A 27,621-nucleotide genomic window follows, 5' to 3' on the forward strand; every position below is an offset into this window, starting at 1 on the left:
AGTTTGTAATGGATTAAAACAAGAAAATGGGTGGGGTTGACCATCTTGAGGAGTTATTACAATGTTGGACACACAGGCAGAAAATGGTGAAAGTATGTGTTTTGGGGAATGTTCAACATTTCCATCATAAATGGGTACATTGTGTGTGGGACCCTGCAAAGGCCCCTTCCCAGAAACTGCAGGCGCTGGTTCCTGAAAGTATCCAAAATGCAGCTTGTGCACTGACTTTGTGATATGGCTACATTGGCAGGACAAGGGGAGACAGGATGTGGCACCAGGGTGTGGTCCGAGTTGTAACTCATTTGAAGCAGGTGAAGTTTGAAGGCCGCAAGAGGGTGTGTGGTGTGCATCTGGAGTGAACGCAGGGCATAGAATGGGAGATGTGTAGAAACCTCCTTTGGGTGCTTTAGGTGTTCTGTGCCACTTTGCAGGATGGATTCATGCTTCCAGTGTAGATATAGAGGTCTATAGAGCCTGTCTGCATTCCTTATTTCTGTAAACATTAGCTTACCTGTGTAATATTGACATAATCTCAGAACCACTTGTTTTCAAACATGGTCCTGTTTTATCAATTGCTGTGATGAACAATGGACAGTTCATTACCCCTGTCAAATGTCTATGTAGCTTAAAGTTATGTGTGTATGTTTTATTGAAATAAAGATGATGACGGTACATAATACACATTTACAATAGGCTTCTATCTACAAAATACAGTACATACAGCCTAATGATATATACACTATTTTAATAGCAGGACACTGTAAAGTCCATTATCCCTGTGAAGAGTATGAATTAGGCTGCTTGAGAAGGTTTGAATCCTAAGCAACCTGCCTACACATTGTTGGAAGTACAATAGACCAGCATACTGTAGTAGGTCAAAGCTGTGTGCTGGAAAATCATGGTAGAGCATGGGTGAAATACACATTGTGGTGCTCATGAATTTCCTTTCTTTTTTGGCTTCAGACCAGTGCCCACTTCTCACTTAAAACATAGTTGTTTGTTTTTAATAGAATGAAACAACGATGAAGCATAGCCTTTAAAGGGTAGACTTAAAAAACACAGTTCATTCAACCCCATCCTTGCTGTGCAAGTTGTTTTTAGTTCATATAACTGAAATCACATTACCACTCGATTAAATAGAACAAATATGTACTTTATAAAATATAATGATAATGAGTACGTGGCCTACAGATGAAGAACAATTTAAAAATTGTATATAAAATAAATCCCTCCGATTTCGGGACTTTCAAAGGTGAACGCTGAATTGTGACCTCATGAAAAAAGCTACATTTTTACCAGTCAATTTCCACCGAGCTTTCCCGCTATTCAAAGCCCTTGTGTGTGCTGGCAATTGGCAGATTGGCCTGTTTGCATGGGGAAATGCACAAGCACAGCCTCATTACCAAAACCGAATTGAGTTCTGACGGAGAGCCTGTGTATTTCTTGAGAGGCAAAAATCTGGACATTTTTCTCCCCAGTAATTGGGGGTTGGGAGCGACGATGGGAGCGCAGAGACAGATACCAGGGGATTAAAGAATGAAGGAGTTTGTCCTGAAAATATTTTCCTCCTATTTTGCCCCCTGTGAATCTCACCTTGCTCTATCCTCTACGCCAGTACTCAATTTTCTCTCAGAGTGTTCTTCCCAGAGTGTAGGCAGACCTCTCTCTCTCTGTAAGGTCGAGGTATTTTCTTCCCCACTGAAGTATACATGATGCTGTGATGCGTTACACTCCCTCCTTCTCCTTGGTACGGGTGCAGAATCTAGTCACGGTCATGAGGAATCATCAACAAGTGTCAGTGTTTTTTGTTGTTGCTGTCGCTGTCGCTGTCTTCACTTTCTTCTATTTGTCTTTGTGAAGACATACTGTATGTGCTGAATATTGAATATACAGGAAGAACACAGAGCACGCTCCTCGTGGCATGACGGGATTTTCTCCAGAGGAAGCTATGATTGATGGCCTCTGTCAAGTTGTCAGTCTCCCTCATGAAACTGATACTGTTAAAATGACCATGATCGCACCTGTTAGGGATAGTATTGATTCACAGCTGCAATGCATAGCTACAGAGAGAGAAAGAGTTGTTGAATTTCAAGGTACTATTATTGCTCTTTATACCATGTCATTGTTGAATACTCGAAGGGCTTTGTAGAGCATGCATTATTTCCCTATAACGCACAGTATATCGCCACAGTATAATTCAATGTGTATATACGGTATATAGTTCATTCTTATAGTACATGTTTTGATTTAGCTGCTTTTTAAAGCAAAAGTCAAATTGAAAACTTAATTGGTATTGTTGAAATCGATTTTGATAAAAGCAAGCTAGGACTGATGGTTTGGTTAGCTAAACTAACAAGTCTGTTTGGTTACCACGGCAACTACTGTAGCTATCTAGTAAACTTGCTAGCTACTTCAGGGATAATCAACTCGGGGCTTTGGAAAATAATGCAACTCTGTGGAAGGTCAGTTCCACTCAGCTAGCGCATCAACATGCCTGGCTAGTTTTCTCTGTTGAAAATACTGAATCTAGCGGAATCGAAGCTTGACACCCAGAAATGGGAGTCGACACCGGGAGTCGACCGGCAAGTAGAGGGATCCATTTTTTTCTATGCCTGGCTAGTTTTGACAGCACAGATATTCCCTCATTGTTGTGCTTTGTATTTCAGTGCTTTTCTCGAGTTGCAGTCTATTTAATTGATCTGCATATGAATTGTTGTTTTTCTAACCTGTAGATTTATCAGGCTTTATGCCGTAACAGAATATGAATAAACATTTACACATCCTATTTGTTTAAACAAATCCACTTGCTGAAATCTAGTTAATCATAGCTCTTCCGTGGATCAGCACAGCTGAAGCCGGGTTATTTTCCTGCTTTCACTGTCACCCACTCCCACTTTCAACCAAACAATAACATAAAATGACTAAATTGATCCTGCTATTTTGGGAATTCACTCACTTCAGAGCTAATGTGGTAGTTTGCTGTTTCATCAAGCTAATTTACTGTCTTGCCAACTATTACAGAACTGACAGTGGCCGAAATGAATTGTTTCTAAACAATTCAGAGCATCACTAAAGTTTTTGGTCAGTGTTATGATTAGGATTCCATGATTTGGGCTTCATAATAGACCCCTTGAGACCCAGAACCACACCAGTACCAATACACAACAAGATCTAGAGCAGACTTCTTGAGACCCAGTTCAGACCATTTTCAATACTTATTTTCTGTATATATTTTTTTATTCATTTGGCCAAATCATCTACTGCTATCTGAAGTATTTGAAAGTATTTTCATATGTCTTATAAATATTAGTCCATTTTAAAATTGGGTTCAAATTGAAATATTTGTATTTGAAAATGCACTTGTCTGTGTATTTGAGTACTTTCAAATATACTCAACAAAAATATTAATGCAACATGCAACAATTTCAACGTTTTTACTGAGTTAAAGTTCATGTCAGGAAATCAGTCAATTGAAAAATGAATTAGGCCCTAATCTATGGATTTCACATTACTGGGAAGGGGCGCAGCCATGGGTGGGCCTGGGAGCCAAGCCCACCCACTGACGAGCCAGGCCCAGCCAACAGAATTCGTTTTTCCCAACAAAAGAGCTTTATTACAGACAGAAATACTCCTCAGTTTCATCAGCTTTCCGGGTGACTGGTCTCAGACGATCCCGCAGGTGAAGAAGCCGGAAGTGGAGTTCCTGGGCTGGAATGGTTACACTTGGTCTGCGGTTGTGAGGCCGGTTGGACGTACTGCCAAATTCTCTAAACAACGTTGAATGTGGTAGAGAAATTTAATTAAATTCTCTGGACAGCTCTGGTGGACATTCCTGCAGTCAGCATGCCAATTGTACGCTCCCTCAAAGCTACAGGCATAATGTTGTGTGACAAAACAGCACATTTTAGAGTGGTCTTTATTGTCCCCAGCACTAGGTGCACCTGTTTAATTAGCTTTCTAATATGCCACACCTGTCAGGTAGATGGATTATCTTGTGTTCATATTTTTGTTCAGTATACATGCCAATGCTTTTGCAAATTATTTCATAAACCAATATTCAATTACTTGAATTTATCAAAGGAAAACTATCCAAATAATTATTTTGAAATGTATGTGAAATTAATTGAAATACTTAACTGTATTTGAACCCAGGTCTGATCCAGACCTAAACTAAGCTTAACACTTTTGACCAAGACCTAAACCAAGACCACAAGTATAACCTACACTGAGTGTTCAAAACATTAAGAGCACCTTCCTAATATTGAGTTGCACCTGTATTCACCTGGTCAGTCTATGTCATGGAAAGAGCAGGTATTCTTAATGTTTTGTACACTCACCATAGATGTATGCGTGCTTGATAAACGAAATCTAAAACTCTGTCACTTATGGCAGACCACAAATAATATACCTGAAAGAAAAAGGATGAAAGAAAATGTGTTGAGGGCCTCCCGAGTGGCGCAGCGGTCTAAGGCACTGCAGCGGTCTAAGGCACTGCAGCGGTCTAAGGCACTGCAGCGGTCTAAGGCACTGCAGCGGTCTAAGGCACTGCAGCGGTCTAAAGCACTGCAGCGGTCTAAGGCACTGCAGCGGTCTAAAGCACTGCAGCGGTCTAAGGCACTGCAGCGGTCTAAGGCACTGCAGCGGTCTAAGGCACTGCAGCGGTCTAAGGCACTGCAGCGGTCTAAGGCACTGCAGCGGTCTAAGGCACTGCAGCGGTCTAAAGCACTGCAGCGGTCTAAGGCACTGCAGCGGTCTAAGGCACTGCAGCGGTCTAAGGCACTGCAGCGGTCTAAAGCACTGCAGCGGTCTAAGGCACTGCAGCGGTCTAAGGCACTGCAGCGGTCTAAGGCACTGCAGCGGTCTAAGGCACTGCAGCGGTCTAAGGCACTGCAGCGGTCTAAGGCACTGCAGCGGTCTAAGGCACTGCAGCGGTCTAAGGCACTGCAACGGTCTAAGGCACTGCAGCGGTCTAAGGCACTGCATCGCTTGAGGAGTCACTACAGACCTGGGTTCGATCCCAGGCTGTGTCATAGCCTACCGCACAATTGGTCCAGCATTGTCCGGGTTAGGGGAGGGTTTGGCCAGTTGGGACATCCTTGTCCCATCACGCTTGAACAACTATTTGTGGTGGGCTAGACGCCTGCAAGCTGACTTCAGTTGCCAGCTGGACAGTGTTTCCTCTGACATGTTGGTGCGGCTGGCTTCCGGGTTAAGCGAGCAGTGTGGCTTGGCAGGGTTGTGTTTCGGAGGACACATGGCTCTTGACTTTTCCCTCTCCCGAGTCCGTAGGGGAGTTTTAGCGATGGGACAAGACTGTAACTATCAATTTGGGAGAAAAATGGGTAAAAGTACAATAAAATATAGAATTTCTTAAAACAGAGGCTACACAAACAGAGAATGATGCCCAAATGTGATTAAATGCAGGGCTTGGAGAGGCTTTGAAGAAAATATATATTTATCCAGAACAGAATAGATACAGTATAGCACAAGGTCACACTGTGGAAGTGGTACAGATTCTTTGCTCGAAATCAAATAGTTGTTGTCAAATTCGCCAAATTCCGTGAAATCTTTACTTACAAGCATTTCCAAACAATGCAGAGTTGAAAAGTAAGAAACATTTGCACAAAAAAAGGATATAATAACAGAATGAAATATCAATAAAGAGAGTATATACAAGGAGTACCAATGTGCAGGAGTATGAGGTGTTGAGGTTATTGAGGTAATATGTACATGTAGGTTGGGGTAAATGTAACGAGGCAATCCAGATAGATAATAAACAGAGTAGCAGCAGAGTGTGTGTGTGTGTAGTGTGTGTGTGTGTGTAGTGTGTGTAGTGTAGTGTAGTGTGTAGTGTGTATAGAGCTAGTGCAGAAGAGTCAGGGAAAAAGATAGCGGGTCAATGCAAATAGTCCAGGTAGCCATTTGCTTAACTGTTCATTAGTCTTATGGCTTGGGGTTAGAAGCTGTTCATGAGCCTTTTGGCTCCGGTACCACAGTGTGGAGGGCAGTGTGGAGGGCAGTGTGGAGGGCAGTGTGGAGGGCAGTGTGGAGGGCAGTGTGGAGTGCAATAGAGATAGCACAATCTGTGGATCTGTTGGGGCGCAATATGATCTATTTAATGGTTTTCTAAGATACGTGAAATTCTAATAGTTGAACCAATGTGTGTATTTCTCAAATGTGGTGGCAGATTTTGATGTAGCTCTTTTATGCACACTATGTTGTAAGCTCACTATTCTACATATTGAAAAATCAAGCTCGCCTTCTAGAAACACCATGCATGACAAAATGGAACAAAATAGCTTTTCTTGGGCTACCTAAGGATGGCATGCACATCTGGAGTAATTGCTTTTTAACAATAGGCTTGGTTACACTGCTGAGTTCCCATTTGTGAGATGAACTAATTATGGAAATGTGATTCTCCATGCACAACTCCCTGTTTAATAAAACACAAGTAAGACACACACCTCAGGTAGATTGTTTAATAACTTTATATACTGACTTAGAAGTAAGCGGAATACCCAAACACCTTGGTATCAGTTGTAATCCAAGGGATTCCTAACAGCCTTAGAGTAGGAAAACTACAAAAGAAACCTAACAATATGCAAATACAGCGTATTCCAATTTTTCTATGAGACCAGTTGTCATATTCGTGTATGTAGGTGGCAGGGAAGTCAGGCGCAGGAGAAACCAAGTTGGTTAAATATGAAGTATTTAATTAAAACCAAACTCCAAAACCAAAGTACAAAATAAATATGGGTAAAGGATACCCGTCGCACACCGATACACAAACCCATGTAATATAACATACAAACAATCACCGACAAGGACATGAGGGGAAACAGAGGGTTAAATACACAAGTAATTAATGGGATTGGAAACAGGTGTGATGGAAGACGAGACAAAACCAATGGATAATGAAAAACTGATCAATGATGGCTAGAAGACCGGTGACGTCGACCGCCGAGCACCACCCGAACAAGGAGGGGCATCGACTTCGGCAGAAGTCGTGACACCAGTTATGACCCTATTTGGTTATGAGAATGGTCCTCTCTAAGGACCTTCATACAGGTGTTTTAGTCTTTGTTATTATGTTACTTTATATTACTAATTTGATTCAAAACTCTCTGAATAACAGCTTGTGAAGTACTCCCTTTTTGTGGGCTCTTTTCATGTCTTTCACATGCTGCAATAAAAGTGAAATGCGTAAAGCGGAGTGTGTCGTTTGAATATGCATAGGAGTAAAATCAAGTCCGTGCAGCCACAAAAACTGGATTGCAGCAGAAAGACAAAGGAACCCACCACTCATTTCAGGGCTCTGCATTCAGAGGCAGCCCCGTGTGCAGATCAGTCACTGTCAGGGGACGTGCAGGTTGTCAATTGATAATGAAGCATAGAGCTGAAGGCCTTTATCTCCTAATTACAGTGAGCCAGGACTCTCCAGCCCATGTGTTAATACTTGATTTATTTCCTCCTGGCCTGTTCAATAGCACCAGCGTTAATTGGTTTTCCAAATGAGTGTTGAAATATAAGGATCAGGTTTCATTAACAAGAGGGCGCGGCCGACCGCAGCACCCATTATGCATGGCGCCTTGTAAGACATGTTAAGGTCAGCGAGGTGAAAATCCCTGGCTCTGTAAACAAACATGTACTTTATAGATAAGTGATATTGACACAATATACTGTAACAGGACAGTAGCTAATCAATGCTGCTAGAGCGTATCTCATCTTTGAAATCCTATTGTGGCCTTAACCGCTCACTTATAAGGCCACAGTTTCATTTTCTATTGTTTTTTTTCCCATTGAAAGACTTCAACAATAGTTTGTTCAAACTAAAGAAGTATTATATTATATACTGTTTGTATTGAGTGAAAATAATCTGTCACCAAAAAATAGGACCTCAGAATGAGAATAATGTCTAGAGAATGTAGGGACAATTACATTCCATCTTCACACAATGCAGATACATGATAACCTTGAAATTGCGGTAATATGTCATTGCAGAATTGACATGATCCTGGAATTCTGTCTCCCCTGACTGGTTTACATGTCAGCGGCGGACAGTGCCGAGGCGATGTGGAGAATTCTGTCAGCCGGGTACACTAACAAAACGGTCAATTAGTGAGCTAGGTAGGCCTCTGACCCTGTCATTATGGGAAAAGACTCAGAGAGAGGAAGTGGCATAAGATCCCCTGAACAACTTAATCCCTGACACAATTCCTAACTTTAATTAAGTCAAATCCATGTTCATACTCTTATAAAGCCACACAAGAGCCCAAAGCAGAATTTAAATCGGCTTGAGCCAACAAAAGAGGCAGGCGGTATCTCAGTAGTCTGTAGCTTCATTTGGCAACTTTTTCTCTATCTAGCATGGGTTTATAACAGTAATGGCAAAGTCAACAACACCAAATAGAGGATGTTATTTAATATTTATTACAAGCAGCTGTGAGGGAAGGGAATTATATGATTTGTTTTATGATGACTGTCTCATAAGGCAGCTGTTGAGTATTCTAGCATGGAAGTCTTGGCAGAAATTGTGTTTCCATAACAATAAAGCAGACTTATTCCACATTTTGTTGTGTTACAGCCTGAATTCAAGAAGGATTAAATACACACAATACCCCATAATGAAAAAATGAAACCATGTTTTTGGAAATGTTTGCTAATTTATTGAAAATTAAACAGAAATATCTAATTTATATAAGTATTCACACCCCTGAGTCAATACTTTGTAGAAGCACCTTTGGCAGCGATTACAGCTGTGTGTCTTTTATGGGTAAGTCTCTAAGAGCTTTCCACATCTGGACTGTGCAACATTTGACCATTATTCTTTTCAAAATTCTTCAAGCTCTTGGTAAGCAACTCTAGTGTAGATTTGGCCTTGTGTTTTATGTTATTGTCCTGCTGAAAGGTGAATTCAGCTCCAAGTGTATGTTGGAAAGCAGACTGAATCAGGTTTTCATCTCGGATTTTGCCTATGCTTAGCTCCATTATGTTTATATTTTATCCTGAAAAACTCCCCAGTCCTCAACAATTACAAGCATACCCATAACATGATGCAGCCACCACTATGCTTGAAAATATGGAGAGGTACTCAGTAATGTGTTATTGGATTTTCCCCAAACGTAACACTTTGTATTCAGGACAAAAAGTGAATTGCTTTGCTATTATTTTTTTGCAGTATTACTTTAGTGCCTTGTTGCAAACAGAATGCATGTTTTCGAATATTTTTATTCTGTACAGGCTTCTTTTCTTTTCATTCTGACAATTATGTTAGTATTGTGGAGTAACTACAATGTTGTTGATCCATCCTCAGTTTTCTCCTATCACAGCCATTAAACTCTGTAACTGTTTTAAAGTCACCATTGGCATCAAAATGAAATCCCTGAGTGGTTTCCTTCCGATCCGGCAACTGAGTTAGGAAGGACGCCTGTATCTTTGTAGTGACTGGCTGTGTTGATACATCATCCAAAGTGTAATTAATAACTTCACCATGCTCAAAAAATACAGATGGCAGTGACAGCAGAGTGGATTAAACAGCAGTTTATGCTCCAAGGGATGTTCAATCTCTGCTTTTCTTTTTTACCCATCTACCAATAGGTTCCCTGCTTTGTGAGGCATTGGAATACCTCCCTGGTCAACCCTGTGGTTGAATCTGTGTTTGAAATTCACTTCTCGACTGAGGGACCTCATTCAAAAATCATGTTAAATACTATTATTGCACGAAGAGTGAGTTCATGCAATTTATTATGCAACTTGTTAAGCAAATATTTACTCCTGAACTTATTTAGGCTTGCCATAAAAAAGGGATTGAATACTTATTGACTCAAGACATTTCCGCTTTTCATTTTTAATTTGTTTTTAAAAGAAATCGAAAAACATAATTCCACTTTGACATTAAGGGGGTATTGTGTGTAGGCCAGTGACAAAACCCCCCGCAATTTAATCAATTTTAAATTCAGGCTGTAACACAACAAAATGTGGAAGAAGTCAAGGTGTGTGAAAACTTTCTGAATACGCTGTCGTTGGAGAGTATTGTTATTAATATATATGGAGAAGATTATTGAAGAAGAGTATTGTTATTAATATATATGGAGAAGATTATTGAAGAAGAGTATTGTTATTAATATATATGGAGAAGATTATTGAAGAAGAGTATTGTTATTAATATATATGGAGAAGATTATTGAAGAAGAGTATTGTTATTAATATATTTGGAGAAGATTATTGAAGAAGAGTATTGTTATTAATATATATGGAGAAGATTATTGAAGAAGAGTATTGTTATTAATATATATGGAGAAGATTATTGAAGAAGAGTATTGTTATTAATATATATGGAGAAGATTATTGAAGAAGAGTATTGCAGGATTATAATTGCAGCAGCAAACCCTTGTTCTGATAGGTTATTGCAACAGTCAGATGATGCTCATGACTTTCTATGATTCAACTTCGTACTGACAGTGACAAACATTTGCTGTGAATGCAAAGTGTTTATCATTATCAGTTGAATTGAAATACTTATATTTATAGTAGATCTATAAGTACTGTAATAGATCCTCCAACTTCGATGAATTTTGAAGCTATTAAATCGACCAAAAGGAAGAGAGAAGTATTTTACTGTGATGGCAGACTATGTTTTGCAATGTCAGACTTTTCCAGTGTACAAGGATTAGAAGACCGGGGAGATTACAGAATGATGATGATTGACATAAATTAGGCACTTTGAACACCAAGCAAAAAGCTTTAAATAAGCAAGATCCAGCGATTAGAATGGCTTCATCTTCAGAAATGTGACAGAGGAGATAGCAGGGCCAAAAATACACATGGCAGTGACAGCAGAGAGGATTAAACAGCAGCTTTGAAATGAGTAGCTCAGCCTGCAGCCTGGGTCTGCTACAACAGACGTGTCATAATATGAACACTGACTGACTGCAGCCAGGCTCATTAAAGGAAGAGATAATGTATGCCTATTTTACGGTCTTCCCCAGTGTCTAGGTGTACATTATCATATATATATTAGACCTAAAATAAGAGGACTTGCTGAAACAATCGCTCTCTGGGAATTGTGTGTGTTTTAGACAGTGGAGTCTGAAGGAAGTGTTTCACAATCATGACTCAGGGATGACAAGTGTTGTTTCAACAACTACAGAAAACTGAGAATAGACTGTTTTGTAGTATGGACTTTAACTAAATAGTAATGAAGGAAATGGCAGTAAATTCCTCCTTTTTGTATGAATTTTCGAAGCTGTCATCGAGGCAAAGGGTGGCTTGTATGAAGAATCTCAAATATAAAATATATTTTGATTTGTTTAACACTTTTTGGGTTACTACATGACTATGGAAATATGTGTTATTTCATAATTTCATGTCTTCACTATTATTCTACAATGTAGAAAATAGTAAAAAATAAAGAAAAACCCTTGAATGAGTACAGTAGGTGTGTCCAAACGTTTGACTGTTACTATATATATATATATATATATATATATATATATATATATATATATAGCTGCTCAAAAAAATAAAGGGAACACTTAAACAACACAATGTAACTCCAAGTCAATCACACTTCTGTGAAATCAAACTGTCCACTTAGGAAGCAACAATGATTGAAAATAAATTTCACATGCTGTTGTGCAAATGGAATAGACAACAAGTGGAAATTATAGGCAATTAGCAAGACTCCCCCAATAAAGGAGTGGTTCTGCGGGTGGTAACCACAGACCACTTCTCACTTCCTATGCTTCCTGGCTGATGTTGTGGTCACTTTTGAATGCTGGCGGTGCTTTCACTCTAGTGGTAGCATGAGACGGAGTCTACAACCCACACAAGTGGCTCAGGTAGTGCAGCTCATCCAGGATGGCACATCAATGCGAGCTGTGGCAAGAAGGTTTGCTGTGTCTGTCAGCGTAGTGTCCAGAGCATGGAGGCGCTACCAGGAGACAGGCCAGTACATCAGGAGATGTGGAGGAGGCCGTAGGAGGGCAACAACCCGCTACCTCCGCCTTTGTGCAAGGAGGAGCAGGAGAAGCACTGCCAGAGCCCTGCAAAATGACCTCCAGCAGGCCACAAATGTGCATGTGTCTGCTCAAACGGTCAGAAACAGACTCCATGAGGGTGGTATGAGGGCCCGACGTCCACAGGTGGGGGTTGTGCTTACAGCCCAACACCGTGCAGGACGTTTGGCATTTGCCAGAGAACACCAAGATTGGCAAATTCGCCACTGGCGCCCTGTGCTCTTCACAGATGAAAGTAGGTTCACACTGAGCACGTGACAGACGTGACAGAGTCTGGAGACGCCGTGGAGAACGTTCTGCTGCCTGCAACATCCTCCAGCATGACCGGTTTGGCGGTGGGTCAGTCATGGTGTGGGGTGGCATTTCTTTGGGGGGCCGCACAGCCCTCCATGTGCTCGCCAGAGGTAGCCTGACTGCCATTAGGTACCGAGATGAGATCCTCAGACCCCTTGTGAGACCATATGCTGGTGCGGTTGGCCCTGGGTTCCTCCTAATGCAAGACAATGCTATACCTCATGTGACTGGAGTGTGTCAGCAGTTCCTGCAAGAGGAAGGCATTGATGCTATGGACTGGCCCGCCCGTTCCCCAGACCTGAATCCAATTGAGCACATCTGGGACATCATGTCTCGCTCCATCCACCAACGCCACGTTGCACCACAGACTGTCCAGGAGTTGGCGGATGCTTTAGTCCAGGTCTGGGAGGAGATCCCTCAGGAGACCATCCGCCACCTCATCAGGAGCATGCCCAGGCGTTGTAGGGAGGTCATACAGGCACGTGGAGGCCACACACACTACTGAGCCTCATTTTGACTTGTTTTTAAGAACATTACATCAAAGTTGGATCAGCCTGTAGTGTGGTTTTCCACTTTAATTTTGAGTGTGACTCCAAATCCAGACCTCCATGGGTTGATAAATTGGATTTCCATTGATTATTTTTGTGTGATTTTGTTGTCATCACATTCAACTATGTAAAGAAAAAAGTATTTAATAAGATGATTTCTTTCATTCAGATCTAGGATGTGTTGTTTAAGTGTTCCCTTTATTTTTTTGAGCAGTATATATATATATATATATATATATATAGTTATTTTTACTTCAGTATTACTGTGTACTTCATTTAGCGGCAGGTCTATAGAGAAGTTCCTTTATTCTCTGTGTTGATCATTACAATAGTCACTGATCAATAGTAAAGGTTGTATTTGTGTTGGATCACGGTCAGAGGAGAACATACACCCTGCTAGCAAGACAGCTTCCCTGCAAACCTTAATCAATAGTCTGTGTTAGACATGATTTAATGTTGTCACCCCTCCCATTCAGGGGCTCTATGTGTAACAGAGATCTTTTGCCAATGTAATTAAGCATTGATTTTTTTTTAAATGTCCCAACCCTAAACAATTAGACTCCTGATAGGTTTGAAAAAAGCTGCTTGTACATAGAGTTTTCTTAGGTAGCATGCTTTACTTTTTCTCTGACCCGCAGGGCTATGATGATGGATATGACGGTGAATATGATGACCAGAGTTATGATGCCTATGAGGAGAACTACAGCAATCAGTCAAAGAGGTGAGTTAGTGAACAGAAGGCATGCTTTGCTTACTTAAAGGCCCAGTGCAGTCAAAATTCTGTTTCTCTTGTATTATATTGTACAACAACTGATGAAACTAACTCTGTAAAAGTGTGAAGAAATGGGATCAGTGTTATTTCCTGATAGATAGTTGCTGTTTGAAAATGCAATCTACACAGGACCTTCTAATCAGCAGGTTTGTATGGGTGTGTGTTTTGGCTTTCTATGGTGGCATCAAATCAAAATGTATTGGTCTGTACATATATTTTGCAGATGTTATTGTAGGTGTGTGCTTGTGTTTTTCTAGCGCAAACAGTGCAGTAATACCTAACAATACAAAACAATACACACATATCCATGAGGTAAATTGGTTAATAGACCAATAACAAAGAGTTCCAAACCTCTGCCAATAACAGCTAGTTTTCAGTTTTCCCCTTCCATCTCAGACCACTCCTAGGCAGTCCTTGCAAAATTCTTGCTTGAGAATTTGTTTTTTTTTTACAGTAAGGTATTAATTGTTACACAGAAATGATTTGATATTGATATAAAAACGACAGAATTTTTCCTTTAAGCATTCCTCTTATTGCAAGGTGAAATGTATTTTGATTAAGTATGAAACTCAGTTGAATACACATTCACATACTGGGTACACAGACCATTCTCATTCATTTAGAACATTGTCAATTTCTCAGTCTTTGTCTATCCTCTTCCCCAACATATTGATTTTTGTTCTTAGCTGGAGTATTTGCAATATTACTGTGAAACAACCTCTCTCCGAGGGCACTTTGTCTTATTCAGAAGGTTTTTGGTGAAGTTTCAGATAAACACTTTTAGCACTTTTTAACTTATTGCATATTCATAGAGTTATACCTCTGTGTTTCCTTTATATTTTTTTATATATCCATATACTGTGCTTCACACATCGCTTCAAATTAAATCTACAGCGCAACTCATTCATGGGGATTTAAAGAATGAAGACTATGTACAGTCTGTTTAATCAGAGGATTTTTTTCTTTTCTTTTTGAACTTTCGATTCCATCTGTAAATATTGGACTAACATAACCAGTATTTTTTATCAGCTCTATAGTATCAGTGCCCCATGTTTCCCTCTTCTAAACAACCGTACCATTTTTAACAGACAGCCAATCAGGATGGCAGTTAATCCAAAAGGATTTTGGAATACAGTATCTTGAGGTGGCATCGCTGCACGGTTTACTGTGAGGCTGCCATAAGAGGTGGTGTAGTTGGTTGTGGTGTTATAATGACGACTCATCCTATCTGAGATGTTCTCAACAAAATATAAACTGTACTGCATTAGTGACAGGCCCATTGCCCTTCGTAAAGAGCTTGACTAATGGAAGTTATTATCCTCCTTTTTGTCTCAACATTGTTTTTGAATGATCTTTTTATCTATTTTAGCATTTCTGAATATTACGAATATGGCCACGGAACCAATGACGAAGCCTACAACAATTACGGTAAAAGCGTAACGCATTTGACTTATTTTATTCATACTGTTCTAATGCCCTGAAATGATTGACACAAACCGACTCAATATCCCTGTGTTATTCCCAAAGCTTGAATATTGATGAGAGCTCTTTAAAACCAAGGCTATCATGGCCTCAATCCACCGCCATTATAAAACCTCTATAGCTTCTCCTTTCCTTAAAGAGGCAGTGCAGTCAAACCTAATTTTCATATTTTTTAAATAATATTTCCACACTATGATGTCAAAATAACACTCTGAAATTATGATAATGCTCTTTTAGTATAAAAAAAATGCCTAGAATTTTTGTGTGTTCAGAGATTTTTGCCCACAGCATGACATCACAATCTGATTTGATTATTCTGACCAATGATCAGTCTCCTCATCTGTATATGTATCCTCCTACTTTTAAGGGGGTAAGCGAGTAGGCTCTAGAATCTAGACGGTCCTATCCACCAATCGGGGCTGTGTATGTACATACTGTATATTTAAATGTGTATCAACACGCACACACAACTGAGCATTTTCAATGGTAAAAGGAGGAAAATAAATGATAAATATATTTGGAGTTATTTTCATGAAATAAACACACACAGTGATTTATTACAAGTACAGTGAAGATTTCAAAATACAATTAAAAAGACTGCATGTGGGCTTTAAATTGGACTACCTGCCAGGCTTTGATGAAACACAGTCATGGCTCTGAGCCCTCACTAGAGAGTACTGGCAGCTCCTCCGTCACTATCCATAGAGGAGATAATGTTTCACAGATGAGTTAAAGAAAGATGCCCCATAGTTTTGGCCTAGGCCTGGTCATTCAGGTCCAAGGACCAGCTTTTGTATGTATTGCCCATTGTACCTTTTGGCTAGCTAGCTAGCTAGCTACAGGCCAGGGTTTGATTGGCGATGAAGCACAGCACAATGTGTGTCAGTGATTGCCCAGAGGGCTGACTGATGCCTATTGAAAAGATGGAGGTGGACGTTCCGCCAGCCTTCTGCTTTTTGAACATGTGCCCTCAATGTGGATTAGATAGGATTCCGGACCAGGGATGTTGCTTCTCTTGGCTCTGAGCCCTCTGCTCTCCACTGAAGCTGGTTCTCTGAGCCCTCTGCTCTCCACTGAAGCTGGTTCTCTGAGCCCTCTGCTTTCAACTGAAGCTGGTTCTCTGAGCCCTCTGCTCTCCACTGAAGCTGGTTCTCTGAGCCCTCTGCTCTCCACTGAAGCTGGTTCTCTGAGCCCTCTGCTCTCCACTGAAGCTGGTTCTCTGAGCCCTCTGCTCTCCACTGAAGCTGGTTCTCTGAGCCCTCTGCTTTCCACTGAAGCTGGTTCTCTGAGCCCTCTGCTCTCCACTGAAGCTGGTTCTCTGAGCCCTCTGCTCTCCACTGAAGCTGGTTCTCTGAGCCCTCTGCTCTCCACTGAAGCTGGTTCTCTGAGCCCTCTGCTCTCCACTGAAGCTGGTTCTCTGAGCCCTCTGCTCTCCACTGAAGCTGGTTCTCTGAGCCCTCTGCTCTCCACTGAAGCTGGTTCTCTGAGCCCTCTGCTCTCCACTGAAGCTGGTTCTCTGAGCCCTCTGCTTTCCACTGAAACTGGTTTCCACTGTGGGTCTGCTACAGAATGGTCATTCATTATCAGCACCATGAATTGTGCACCAGGGTGCTGAAGTGTGGACGCAACAATAACCAAAAGGGCAATGATTTGATTTTCTGCTCCATCAATACTTTGTGCCATGGAATCTGCACTCTGCACAGCGAAGGACTGTGCTCTTTATATAATTCTAAAAAAGGAGCTACATCCTGAATGAGCCAGAGCTCAGTTTTCAGCCGACAGAGGACAGAACGCTCATGTCATTAATTTACTGTGCTGAGAGCAGTAGCCCCAGTGGTAATGGCAGCAGAAAACAAGGACCTGAGAATGCTCCCATGGACATGCATGCCCTTGTTTAGAACGATTAACGCCCGAGATATGACAAGGATTTTCTATGGTTTGAATAGCCTGTATTAGCGTAACCCATTTCCAGCTCCCCCAGCAGCTGTAGACCGGTATTGCCTTAAACGTGTAATAGTCTCATGTGAATCAGTATTGCCCGTAGAAAAATAATGATTTGGTCTTATTACTTGGTATGAAATGTGGATGAGGGCATACAGGAGTGTCTAGGGGCACACTGCTCTGTATTTTATGTTCTGCGAGCTTCATGGAGCCTTGATCTCCAGCACGATGCATGATGACACCACAGCTGTTATGAAGACGCTAATTGATCATTAAAGGAGTATGACACTGCATACTCAACCATTCAAGTGGAAAAAACAGTGAGCACGGAGCGAAGCAAGTCTTTGGAGGGAGTCATTGAGTTGGTCATTGACCAAGTCCAGTTTCTACAGGGAAAATGTCGAAGCTGCTTTATTACTTACCTACAGATACACTTTAGTAAACAAAAATATCGGTCACAATTAAACATGTTGTAGATATAGCCAGGAGTAAACAAAACATTGCTCACACCGGTTGGATTGAACCCTTAGTTTGTCTTTGACCTATAGTTTGTCTTTAGTGTACCAACAAATATTATAGTAGTTCCTTACTTTTACCTTGGTTTGGGTTCTTATCTTACTATATAATGTTGTCTGAACTCTACCTCTTGCAGAAGAGGAGTGGACTACAACCCGTCCGACACTGAAAGCCCCAACAGCAAGGCTCTCACGCGGGGGCTACAGAGAACATCCCTATGGTAGATATTGAAGGTACTACACATCTGTGACCTCCGACATAAGACAACCTTACGATTGTTTTTTTTTTTTTTTTTTACATTCTCCTCCCTCAGGATTTGTCCACAAAGGAAGCACATAGCTACAGTAGATGACCCTTAACCTTTCACACAGTGTCTCTATGATTTTCTTGATAACATGGGCTCTTTTTTTCGAACAACGAGCAGAGAAAACAAAAGGGAGACACTTGTGTTTCAATAAGCTACATTGTAATGTTGTTCTTGGTTGTCCATCATTGTTTGTCCCTCAGAAAAGAAAAGCATGAAGTTGTCACAGAACTTGATGCTTCATGATACCCCTTAGTGAACTTTGATTTTATCAGGGTGACAATAGGATGCTACTATTTAGTGAAGTTAACCAAGTTTATAAATTATTTTTTAAATATTTGTTATGATGTTAGAATTTGATCTTGTAAAACTAATTTACATTTTTTGTGTTGGGGTTGAAAGCAATCAGCTATGTTTGTAGCTTAATACAAGTGCTCTGTTCTGTGTTTAACTTGTATTTGTAAATAAAACGTATATTAAAAAGACCATAAAGCACCATGTGTAAGCTTCTCTAAATAGGTGGCCATAAATTGGTAAATTTGTTTTTCCATAATTTGTTAATAAAGCTGAAACTTTTGGGTAAAAACAGAAACATTTGAAGTACTTGTTTCTAGCACTAAATGCCTGCTTGGTTTCAGGTCATTGCTAAAAATGTTTGGTTTTTTTATACAGAAAGTCCACAAAAAATGACATTTCGAGACTTTCCCAGGCTTGTCTTTCGTAATTTCTGTGCAACAGTATAGATAACATGCATTAACATGATAAAGAATCTTTTGTTAAATAATTTCAAAGTAAGATATAAATTGTTTCTTGAATCTTGGTTAGTCATATTAAATGTATAATGTTTAGACTAATAAATGGATTTTTAACCTATTTTCTAAGTTTGACCTTATTAAACACAAATTCTGATTGACTTGTTTGCACTAGCATGTCTCTGAGAATGATATGGCGATAAAAGAGGTAAGAAAGTCCCCCTATACTACCATAATATTGTCTAAATGCCTTCAACCTTTTGAACTTGGCTCATATACAGTACTCGACATACAGTATGTGAATATTGTAGATATTCACACTCTTATGCCATCACTGAGTGAATGAATGGGATGGACTCAGATTGCCGTGTCTTTTATCAGCAATCCATCAGTGTCTCTGCTATCTCTCTCTTTTTCATTTTTCTTATTCAACCTTAGAAAGCTGCATTTGTACTGTAATTTCCAGTGCTTTTAAATATCACCTCTGCTGAAGGCCATTTAGAGATCTGAATTCTGAAGGCTTATTAAGCGAGTAGATCGTGGGACTCAAAGGATGACTTAACCTTAAGCAGGTAACCCTAATAATAACTAATGTTGCGTTTGCCAATTATAAATGATTATAAAAGTTACTTACACTTAAAAAAGTAAACCTGTCCCTCCTAACCCCCAAATAAGAGCATAGACACTCTAAAACCACTAATTCATGTTAACTAGAAACTTCAAAAATGATCAAAATGAAGAAAATAACACAACAATCCATAAAAGACACTAAAACTAATATTAATGTCTTAACAGCTAAACTTGAGCCATATAACCAGAAAACAAAACAATGCAATAGTTCTTCTGAAATCAAATTGTCATATTCCTATGGCTTTTGTCCTACCCTGAATTGGTTTACTTTTTTGACAGTAACATACTGTAGGCTTTACATCCTGTGTACAGTCCACAATGTTGCATTGCATGCAAACAGGAAGTAGTTCAAATAATTGGTATTTTCCATAGTCTGACACATTTGTATTTCATCATGTTTGATAATGTATGAAATGAAATCTTAATCACATTGTTTTCCCCCTACAGGAGTAACATATTGTGTGAACTGTTCAATAAGGGAAGTGTGAGAGGTAAGTTGAACCTCTTAAGACTACAGTGCCCATTTTTTTTTTGTGCACTAGATTTACTGGTAACTACTGATTTAGATGTTTACATTACTTATTTTATTAATTTCCCACTGTTTTGTAACTCAGAATACATGGTCCTTAGAAAAACAGCTCACCAGATCGACTCGTTTAAGACACAGACATCCCCAGATTTCCTCTCGAGAAGGCAAATGGAAATATATAACTTTTATAGCTGTACGATAAAGAATAAAATTAAATAATTTAAACCTAAAGTAAGTAAAGAAGTAATTTTGTGTGGAGGCCTAATTTAGATGCAAAGCACAGTAGAGCCAAGAAAAGGCATCCTTTTCACAGCACATCTCCCATTGTCGATAGGATTTAAATGGCCAAAGTGTTTAGATTTTCACACATTTGGACATTCACTCATGCAATGATATTTTGAGTAAATTAATAAAGAAGGTGAAATATTTTGGTTAGATGTTCCTAAAACTGAAACTATATATGGACATATTATAAAGTATAAAAAGGCTGATTCATTCACATGTCATGAATTCACTATGATATCATCATATTTCTATAGGGTTTGTTTTATTTGTATTGTGTACTAGATCATATACATTGAAACGTTTTTTTTTCTTTCTCAGACATAAATAAACAATTCCAGGTGAAAGCCAAAGGTCGTAGCTTTCTAGGGAGGGGAAACACTACTACATTATTAAAACATTACCTTTCTAACGAGGGGAAACACTACTACATTATTAAAATATTACCTTTTTTCTAGATTGATGAATACAGCATTAATTCATTTTCTAAACTATCGTTATAAGGGAAGCTATATAAAGTACATTGTAACCTGGCGTCCAGTAGTTGCATGAGTAGGCAATTTGCCATGATAAAGAGCTTTGAAGTTGTTTGGCAAGCATCCTATTTCAGTCCCCACTTCGCCCAAGGGAAGGGGATAGTTGTCTCTAGAATAAACATGCTAGTTAGACAGAGAGCAAGCCCGAGAGACCTGAAAGTTCTGTGTTGCTGCTCCGATTTCTTAAAAGGATTAATTCTACCATGATATTGAGTTCTGGGCAGTGCTACTTCAACACAACAAAAGGAGAAAGCAATTAATATGTACATTTCCAATAGTGCAAAGTAAACAGCGCTGAATACTAACGCTAGCTTGTTGTTCCTTGGAAGGGGACTGGTCCATCTGTCTATTATGTGATGGGGAAGCAGATTGTGACCCTGTTTGTTGTTCTGTGCACAATGCTTTGCAGGGATTTTCATCTTAATGCATTTGCTCACTGCATTGTGTACCTTTGGAAATATAGCAAAATACACACATTCAAAACATGACGTTGTACATTAACATAAACTAATACACACACATTCAGAATATGAAAAGTAACATTAACATAACAAAACAAAAAAATACACCTACCATAAACATTACCATAGTAATGACACCTCAATGACAATGTTCATTTTTAGCTACAACATTTTATAATTTCAATAAAACAAGATAGGTTGCTGTAATGATGCTTAGCAAACACAGGAATAGCTTGCTGTTGGACATTTGCAGTTTCTATTGCTAAGTACCATAGCATTCCCTTGACAAAAACCCTCAAATGGAGAAAATGTTTTTCCTTTCTTTTAAATGATAGACTTGGTTTAAAAATCAAGCAAGTAGAAGAACTGCATGTTTGAGTAACACAATACAATGAATCATATACTCAACAGAAATGCATAGCAGCAGATACATGCTCGAAGGTAAAGTCTGTGCTGAAGGATGCAGTCTTGTTGGATAGAATGTACAGATTAATTGCACACGAATGCCAGTCTTTGGGGAGTATCTCTGCTCTAATAGAACTGTGCCCTTCTACTGCAATGCTGGGAACGTCTGGGTAATTAACAGTTCAATAAAAAATGATGCATCCTTCTTCGCTATTTTAGCAAGGCAAATCTAATGGTAAAGTAAAATAGTAATATCTAGTTAGACCAGGGGTTTTCAAACTGGGGTCCGCAGACCCCTAGAGGTACTGCAGGGGGTCCACAAATGTTTATATTTTTAGCAAAATTATTTGTTGGGATTTTTTTATGTGAAAAAGTATTATTTCATGAATATCCCTAGCTGCACCAGAATGCCATCGTGGATACCATTTGTATGTCTCTGCGTCCTCCAGTATGAAGGAAGTTAGTTTCACGAGCCAATGCCAGCTAGCGTTAGCACAATGACTGGAATTCTACATGAACACTTATCATGCTAGCTGTTCCTGTTTATTCGACTCTGGGAAGTAGATAAAGGGCAAGATCTCAGACTATCCCTTTAATGTGGAGGAAATTACAGTAATTGACAGTAATTACAGTCATTACAGTTACAGTAATTAATTGTAATTAATTACAGTAATTACAGTAATTAATTACAGTTTTGTTCTGTATAGAAAATTCTTTGAAAAAAAAAATGTCAGTGTCAACTTAAATGACCGAAACCAGATAGAAGGCATGCAGACATTGTATTGAGCTATATATATTTTTTGACAGTACCATCTTGAAAACTAACAATCAAATAAAAGCTAGACAGTCCCCCCCAAAAAAATTATGGGCATTCAGGGTACATACATGCCCATTGATTTTGTTATAAAGTTTGAGCAGAGGAACAGCATTAGCCATGACAAAATGCGTAGAATTACAGGAAATTAGCTTTAAAACTGCTAAATGTTCTCTACCGCCAAGATACATTTTGAGCTACTGTAATAAACTATTTTCATACTTCCTCTTCCAACCAACTGTTTACCAAATATCTTAATTTTAAAATGTTGTTTACTTCTACTTGCCATTATCATTCACCTGATGATATGATTGTTTTTTCCTAACATAATGATTGGGGATCCCTGGGTCTCCGGTTTGTCTGGGCGTGGTTCTCTGGTCAAGAAAAGTTTGAAAATCCCTTAGTTAGAGAACACTGAACTAAGCATAGGAATTGAGTAAGATTTTTTTAGGTAACTTTTTTTATGGTAGCCTCTGGTTGCCTATTTTAAAACAGGGTCCCATCGGTAATTAGTCTGGTAAATACGAGGCTACCCTCAACCTAGATTAGACCACAAACATAAACAATAGAGATGTAGGCATCTCTACCCTAAAATAGCTGGGATAGAGTTATTCTCTGGCCTCAAACCGCTGCATTAATATGTGGCTAAACTGCCCTCTGTTCACCATTCATTTCCTCATGATTGGCGTCACTATCATCAAATCTCCCTTAAACAAAGAGATTAAAAACAGAATGGTGTTTATCTATGTGAACGCAAGGTAATTATTGAGATTGACATTCCATCTGAATTAATTCCATGCTGTTAACCTCTACTTTTTTTCGGGGGGTTTCACGGTATTCAGGGACAGCTGGCTTGGCTTAAATCCCCTGCAGTTTAGAGCATTCCAGTGGATTTATTAACACTTCCCATACCTTTCTGGAGTAGGATCCCATTATATGTCTTACCTGAGGTCATACAAGGAACATGAAGTATAAATGTGTTAATCTTAAATGCCTTAAGGGCTGAGCTGGGATCTTTTTTACAATGTACAGGTAACTGACAAAATAAAGGAAACACCTTTACATAAAGTGTCTTAGTAAGGTGTTGAGCCACCATGAGCCAGAACAGCTTCAATGCACATTGGCAGAGGTTCTGCAAGTGTCTGGAACTCTATTGGAGGGACGCAACACCATTCTTCCATGAGAAATTCCATCATTTGGTGTTTTGTTGATGGTGGTGGAGAACCCTGTCTCAGGTGTTGCTCCGGAATCTCCCATAAGTGTTCAATTGGGTTGAGATCTGGTGACTGAAACTGCCATGTCATGTTGTTTACATCGTTTTCATGCTCATCAAACCATTCAGTGACCACTCATGCCCTGTGGATGGGGGCATCGTCATCCTATTGGGGCATAGCCATGGTAACCAAAATTATGGCCTGCCCAGAATTTTTATTCATGACCCTAAACATGATGGGATGTTAATTGCTTTATTAACTCATGAACCATACCTTTGTGGAAGCACCTGCTTTCCATATACTTTGGCCTAGATCCAATCAGCTCAGGCATTAACCCGCTATAGCCGACACCCACATAGCGGGTGTTTTGGCAGTGTCGGAGGTGTAACTGCGTTAGAAATGTCAAATCGGTGAGCTGCTGCTCGTGTGGTCATTGTCACGAAGACACACCCATCCCACTCGCGTTAGAAATTCAGAATGACAAAGTGTCGGCTATATGGAAATAATGACACACAAATGTAAAATCATTCAACGAAATAATGAGGACTTCTATCAGCCTAATTGAGGTGTAGATTAGGCTAGCCTACATCTCAGTGTTCAAACTTGTAAAAAAGGCTGTATTAAATTTCTCTTAATGAGACAATGTCCGCTTTAGGTATAATAATGGGTGCCGCTTGTGGATTTGACTGCTTTTATGCAGTTCCACCTCTCCGATACCGCCAAAACAACCGCTATGCGGGTGTCGGCTAGTGCAGATCTGACAGAATCTATCCCTTTGTGTTAGTGTTTCCATTATTTTGGCCATTACCTGTAGATATAAAGAGATGCAGTGATAGTGGCCACTGGCCAGCTCAGATGCTTCCTGTCATTTATGAGTTTCTGAAGCAACGGTGGCGTAGTGGGAAGACTGATCTTGATAAGGACTAGCCACTAAATAGATTTTTCATTAATTTCTGAACTAGATATTAGATAAACCTCCTGCAAACTATTCTCTATCTATTGATTGCAAAAGTACTGTACTTGCCATTAATTTAATACCGAACTTCATCTGCAGAGCTGATTATTAAGATGTGAACCAGCTGTTGCTATGGCTTCAACTCTGAAAATGAGATCCTTCAATATGTAACATCTATCTGGTTTAAATGCGTATTACTGCAGGTGCAAAGGATCATGAATAATTAACTCTTGCATAGACTTTGTTAAAGCATGTTACAGTAGCTTCGGGGCATGTGCTTGGTGTAGAAGGCAAGGCAACGTAGCACACTTGTGTCTTATAGAGCATTACCTATAAAGTGATTAGATTACCTTAAATCCTTGTACATCAGTTCTCATTATTATGGAATAAATGAAATGCAATAAAATGCATTTTACCCTTTTGATTAGTTAACCCATGGTCTCTAGTCTTGCTATTTATTATCACAAATGGATGTTCATTGAAATGTCAGTCCATTTTAACAAAACATTTAATAGACAACAGACTACTAATGACGACATTTAACCCTGAGTTGGGCTGAATACAGCGTCTGCGCTCCCTGTAAGCTGGGAGTGGATTGAGCCAAGAGAGGGATTGGACATATATTTTTGACCAGATAGGTTTGACATACTGTACTATACATGGGGCTTTGGGTCTGCTAAATAAAAGTGGCAGTCTGCTCTAATCAGTGTCACACAGGTGGAAACATTTTCATCTTACAGTCACGCTTCTAGTAAAGCCTTGTCACAGCCACACTTCGAAAACCATTTCCTGAGCATCTAATTTGTCTTCTCTGTCGAGTGCCATGTTAGTCAATGAAGTAGCTACACACAGAACTGGATTACTAAAACCTTGAGGATAATTGCCTTTTTTTTGGCCAAGATAACACAGTTGTGTGAAAACATGGCTCAGAAAACACGCTCTCTTAATTTAAACAGTCCACAAAGAAACACTAAACTGTGCTATAAATGTCTTAATGTATCTGGGCTATAAGGTAAGATACTTTATTATTTTCAGTATGATGCCAAATTCATAAAAGACAGTTGTGATTAATCTCAGATTCCAGTAAAAAGAAAATGCAAGAGATCAAACCGTTGTTTATAGAAAATATCACACCTCATCGAGTGTTAAAAGGATTCTAGTTGAACAGCACGGTTCCAGAGAAGTGTCTTACTGATCCTGTAATTGAATTCAGGAGTGTTTTAACACGGCAGGATAAAAACAGCCCAATCAGCTGATGAGGAGCTGCAGCAGCTCCCAAGGAAGAGGAGGCTGCCACTGTCATCCATAAATTATGCCTTTGGTTGACTACATTCATAAGTCAATTAATGTTAGTTCAAGGGATTCGGGGAAATGCTCATTTGCTCATGCACCATAAGGGAATTCACCATTGCACATTTGCTCATGCACCATAAGGGAATTCACCATTGCACATTTGCTCATATACCACAAGGGGATACATGAACACTATTCTGAAGTAGCACATGAAGTAGTAGATCTCAGATCGCTGCGTTTACAATAGCCTTGAGCACTTTGTCTCCCACATTTCCTTAGGTATGTCCCTTCTTCCTCTCTCTATTTCCTTTAATATTTCCATACCATTTACACATCTGTTTCCTTTCCTGTTCTCAAAACTCTCAGTATGGAACACACAGTAAAGTCTTCCCTGGGGACCGCAGAGTGCCTCCGCGTATCTGAAGTGCTGGGCACAACCAGAAATTAGCCTTGTGCAAATGAGCATGGTAAGTATCTGGAAGCTTTCTTGCACGCCTGCTGTAAAATTAATACATTTTGTCCTCAATACCTGTTACAAAGAAACCTTTCGACAAACTATAGGGGTTGGGTTGCCAAAGAATGGGCACAGCCTTTTGTTAATGAACCCTATCAGCCATTCGGAGAGGAAGCCAGTGCTTCTGGCTTTCTGCTCTGAACCATAACTTATATTTGTGCTGCAATCCAAAATCTGAAAAGTATGTGGGCTACAAAATATCTTTAACACAAATAAAAGGCTGTATATGTCACAGCAGTTGTCTCCCAGCAATTAGGGGTTGAATAGGTACATATAAGAGTGGAAAACATAACGTACATACAATCAAATGCATATTCAGGTTTCAGTAAAAGGCTGTTGTGGGTTCTTTGTTGATTTTGAAAAGCTTTTGAAACCGTTACATTTAGCCTGTAGGAAGTAAATCCCTCTATCTTTCCACACTCTTGTAACATCAAAAGATTTGCTGAAGGACAACTGCTGAAGGACAATTGGGCCACTTTGAAAGGCTTTTGAATAACTCCCTAAATAGTATTTTTTTTCATGATGAATTGTGTATGTATGTCTGTGGGGTTGGGGGGGGGGGCATTTGTAGATTGTAATCAAACAAACATTTAGTTTAATTCTTTCATCATACCCTCTGTCTGCAATTTTATCTTGATCAATTTGTCTTGTCAATTTTGGGGTATAAAATGGGTAAATCATGAATACTAAGTCTGGTCCACAGGCACCAAGACATGCTTGCCTAATGTTATGTTCTATTACAGCAAAGCTTGAAATTGTCTTTGTGAACAGCTGGCCTCCTCTTTGCCCTTGACTTTGAAAGCCATCTTCTCCCTGAGCCTGAGCCACTTGGCTCTCAGCAGGTGCAGCCTGTTAGGAGTGCCCCAGACCAGATTTGCATGGTGGCTGTTTATTTGCCGTTATGACTAAGGAGTGATTTGTGTTGCTGGGCTGAAAGACGTCTGCCAGTGCCATTCGTGTAGCCTTTGCCAAAAGCCACTCTCAGATCCATTTTCATAACAAGCGTGTTGCCAGCTTGACACAAGCCAAGGGCTCAAATCCCCCAGCCTGCTATGAATGTTGGTGTACATTTCTTAAAGTGTGTGCCATTGTTCAGAATCGTCTCACATACAGATTACCAATGAGTCATTACCAGAGCTGGATTCCCAAAGACAATAGCATTAGTCATTGTTCGGTTAAATGTGATGTATGCAATTGTCAGAGGCCGAGGTGCTTCAAGGCTTCTCAGATCACAATTTATTTTGTGTAGAAAATTATTGAATACGCCTATAAATTGACCAATGTTGAACAATTGTACCGTGGTGCAATGCAATGAGTCACCAGGTCAGATATGGCATGTTAATTCCTTTAACGTCCCTCAAA

The 27,621-nt window shown here is 39.7% G+C and overlaps 1 protein-coding gene across 1 annotated transcript in view; it reads left to right on the forward strand.

Moving 5' to 3' along the window:
• Window positions 1-18,741, forward strand: part of LOC106589783 (KH domain-containing, RNA-binding, signal transduction-associated protein 2) — a 115,370-nt gene extending 96,629 nt beyond the window's left edge. The window contains exons 7-9 of the mRNA XM_014180115.3: window positions 13,498-13,580; window positions 15,001-15,059; window positions 17,707-18,741. Coding sequence (XP_014035590.2) covers window positions 13,498-13,580; window positions 15,001-15,059; window positions 17,707-17,801 — 237 coding nt within the window. The 3' untranslated portion in view covers window positions 17,802-18,741. The remainder of the gene's footprint in view (window positions 1-13,497; window positions 13,581-15,000; window positions 15,060-17,706) is intronic.
• Window positions 18,742-27,621: the final 8,880 nt, after the last annotated feature.

This window comes from Salmo salar, chromosome 28, assembly GCF_965601325.2.
Source record: "Salmo salar chromosome 28, fSalSal1, whole genome shotgun sequence".
Classification (NCBI taxonomy): Eukaryota; Metazoa; Chordata; class Actinopteri; order Salmoniformes; family Salmonidae; genus Salmo; species Salmo salar.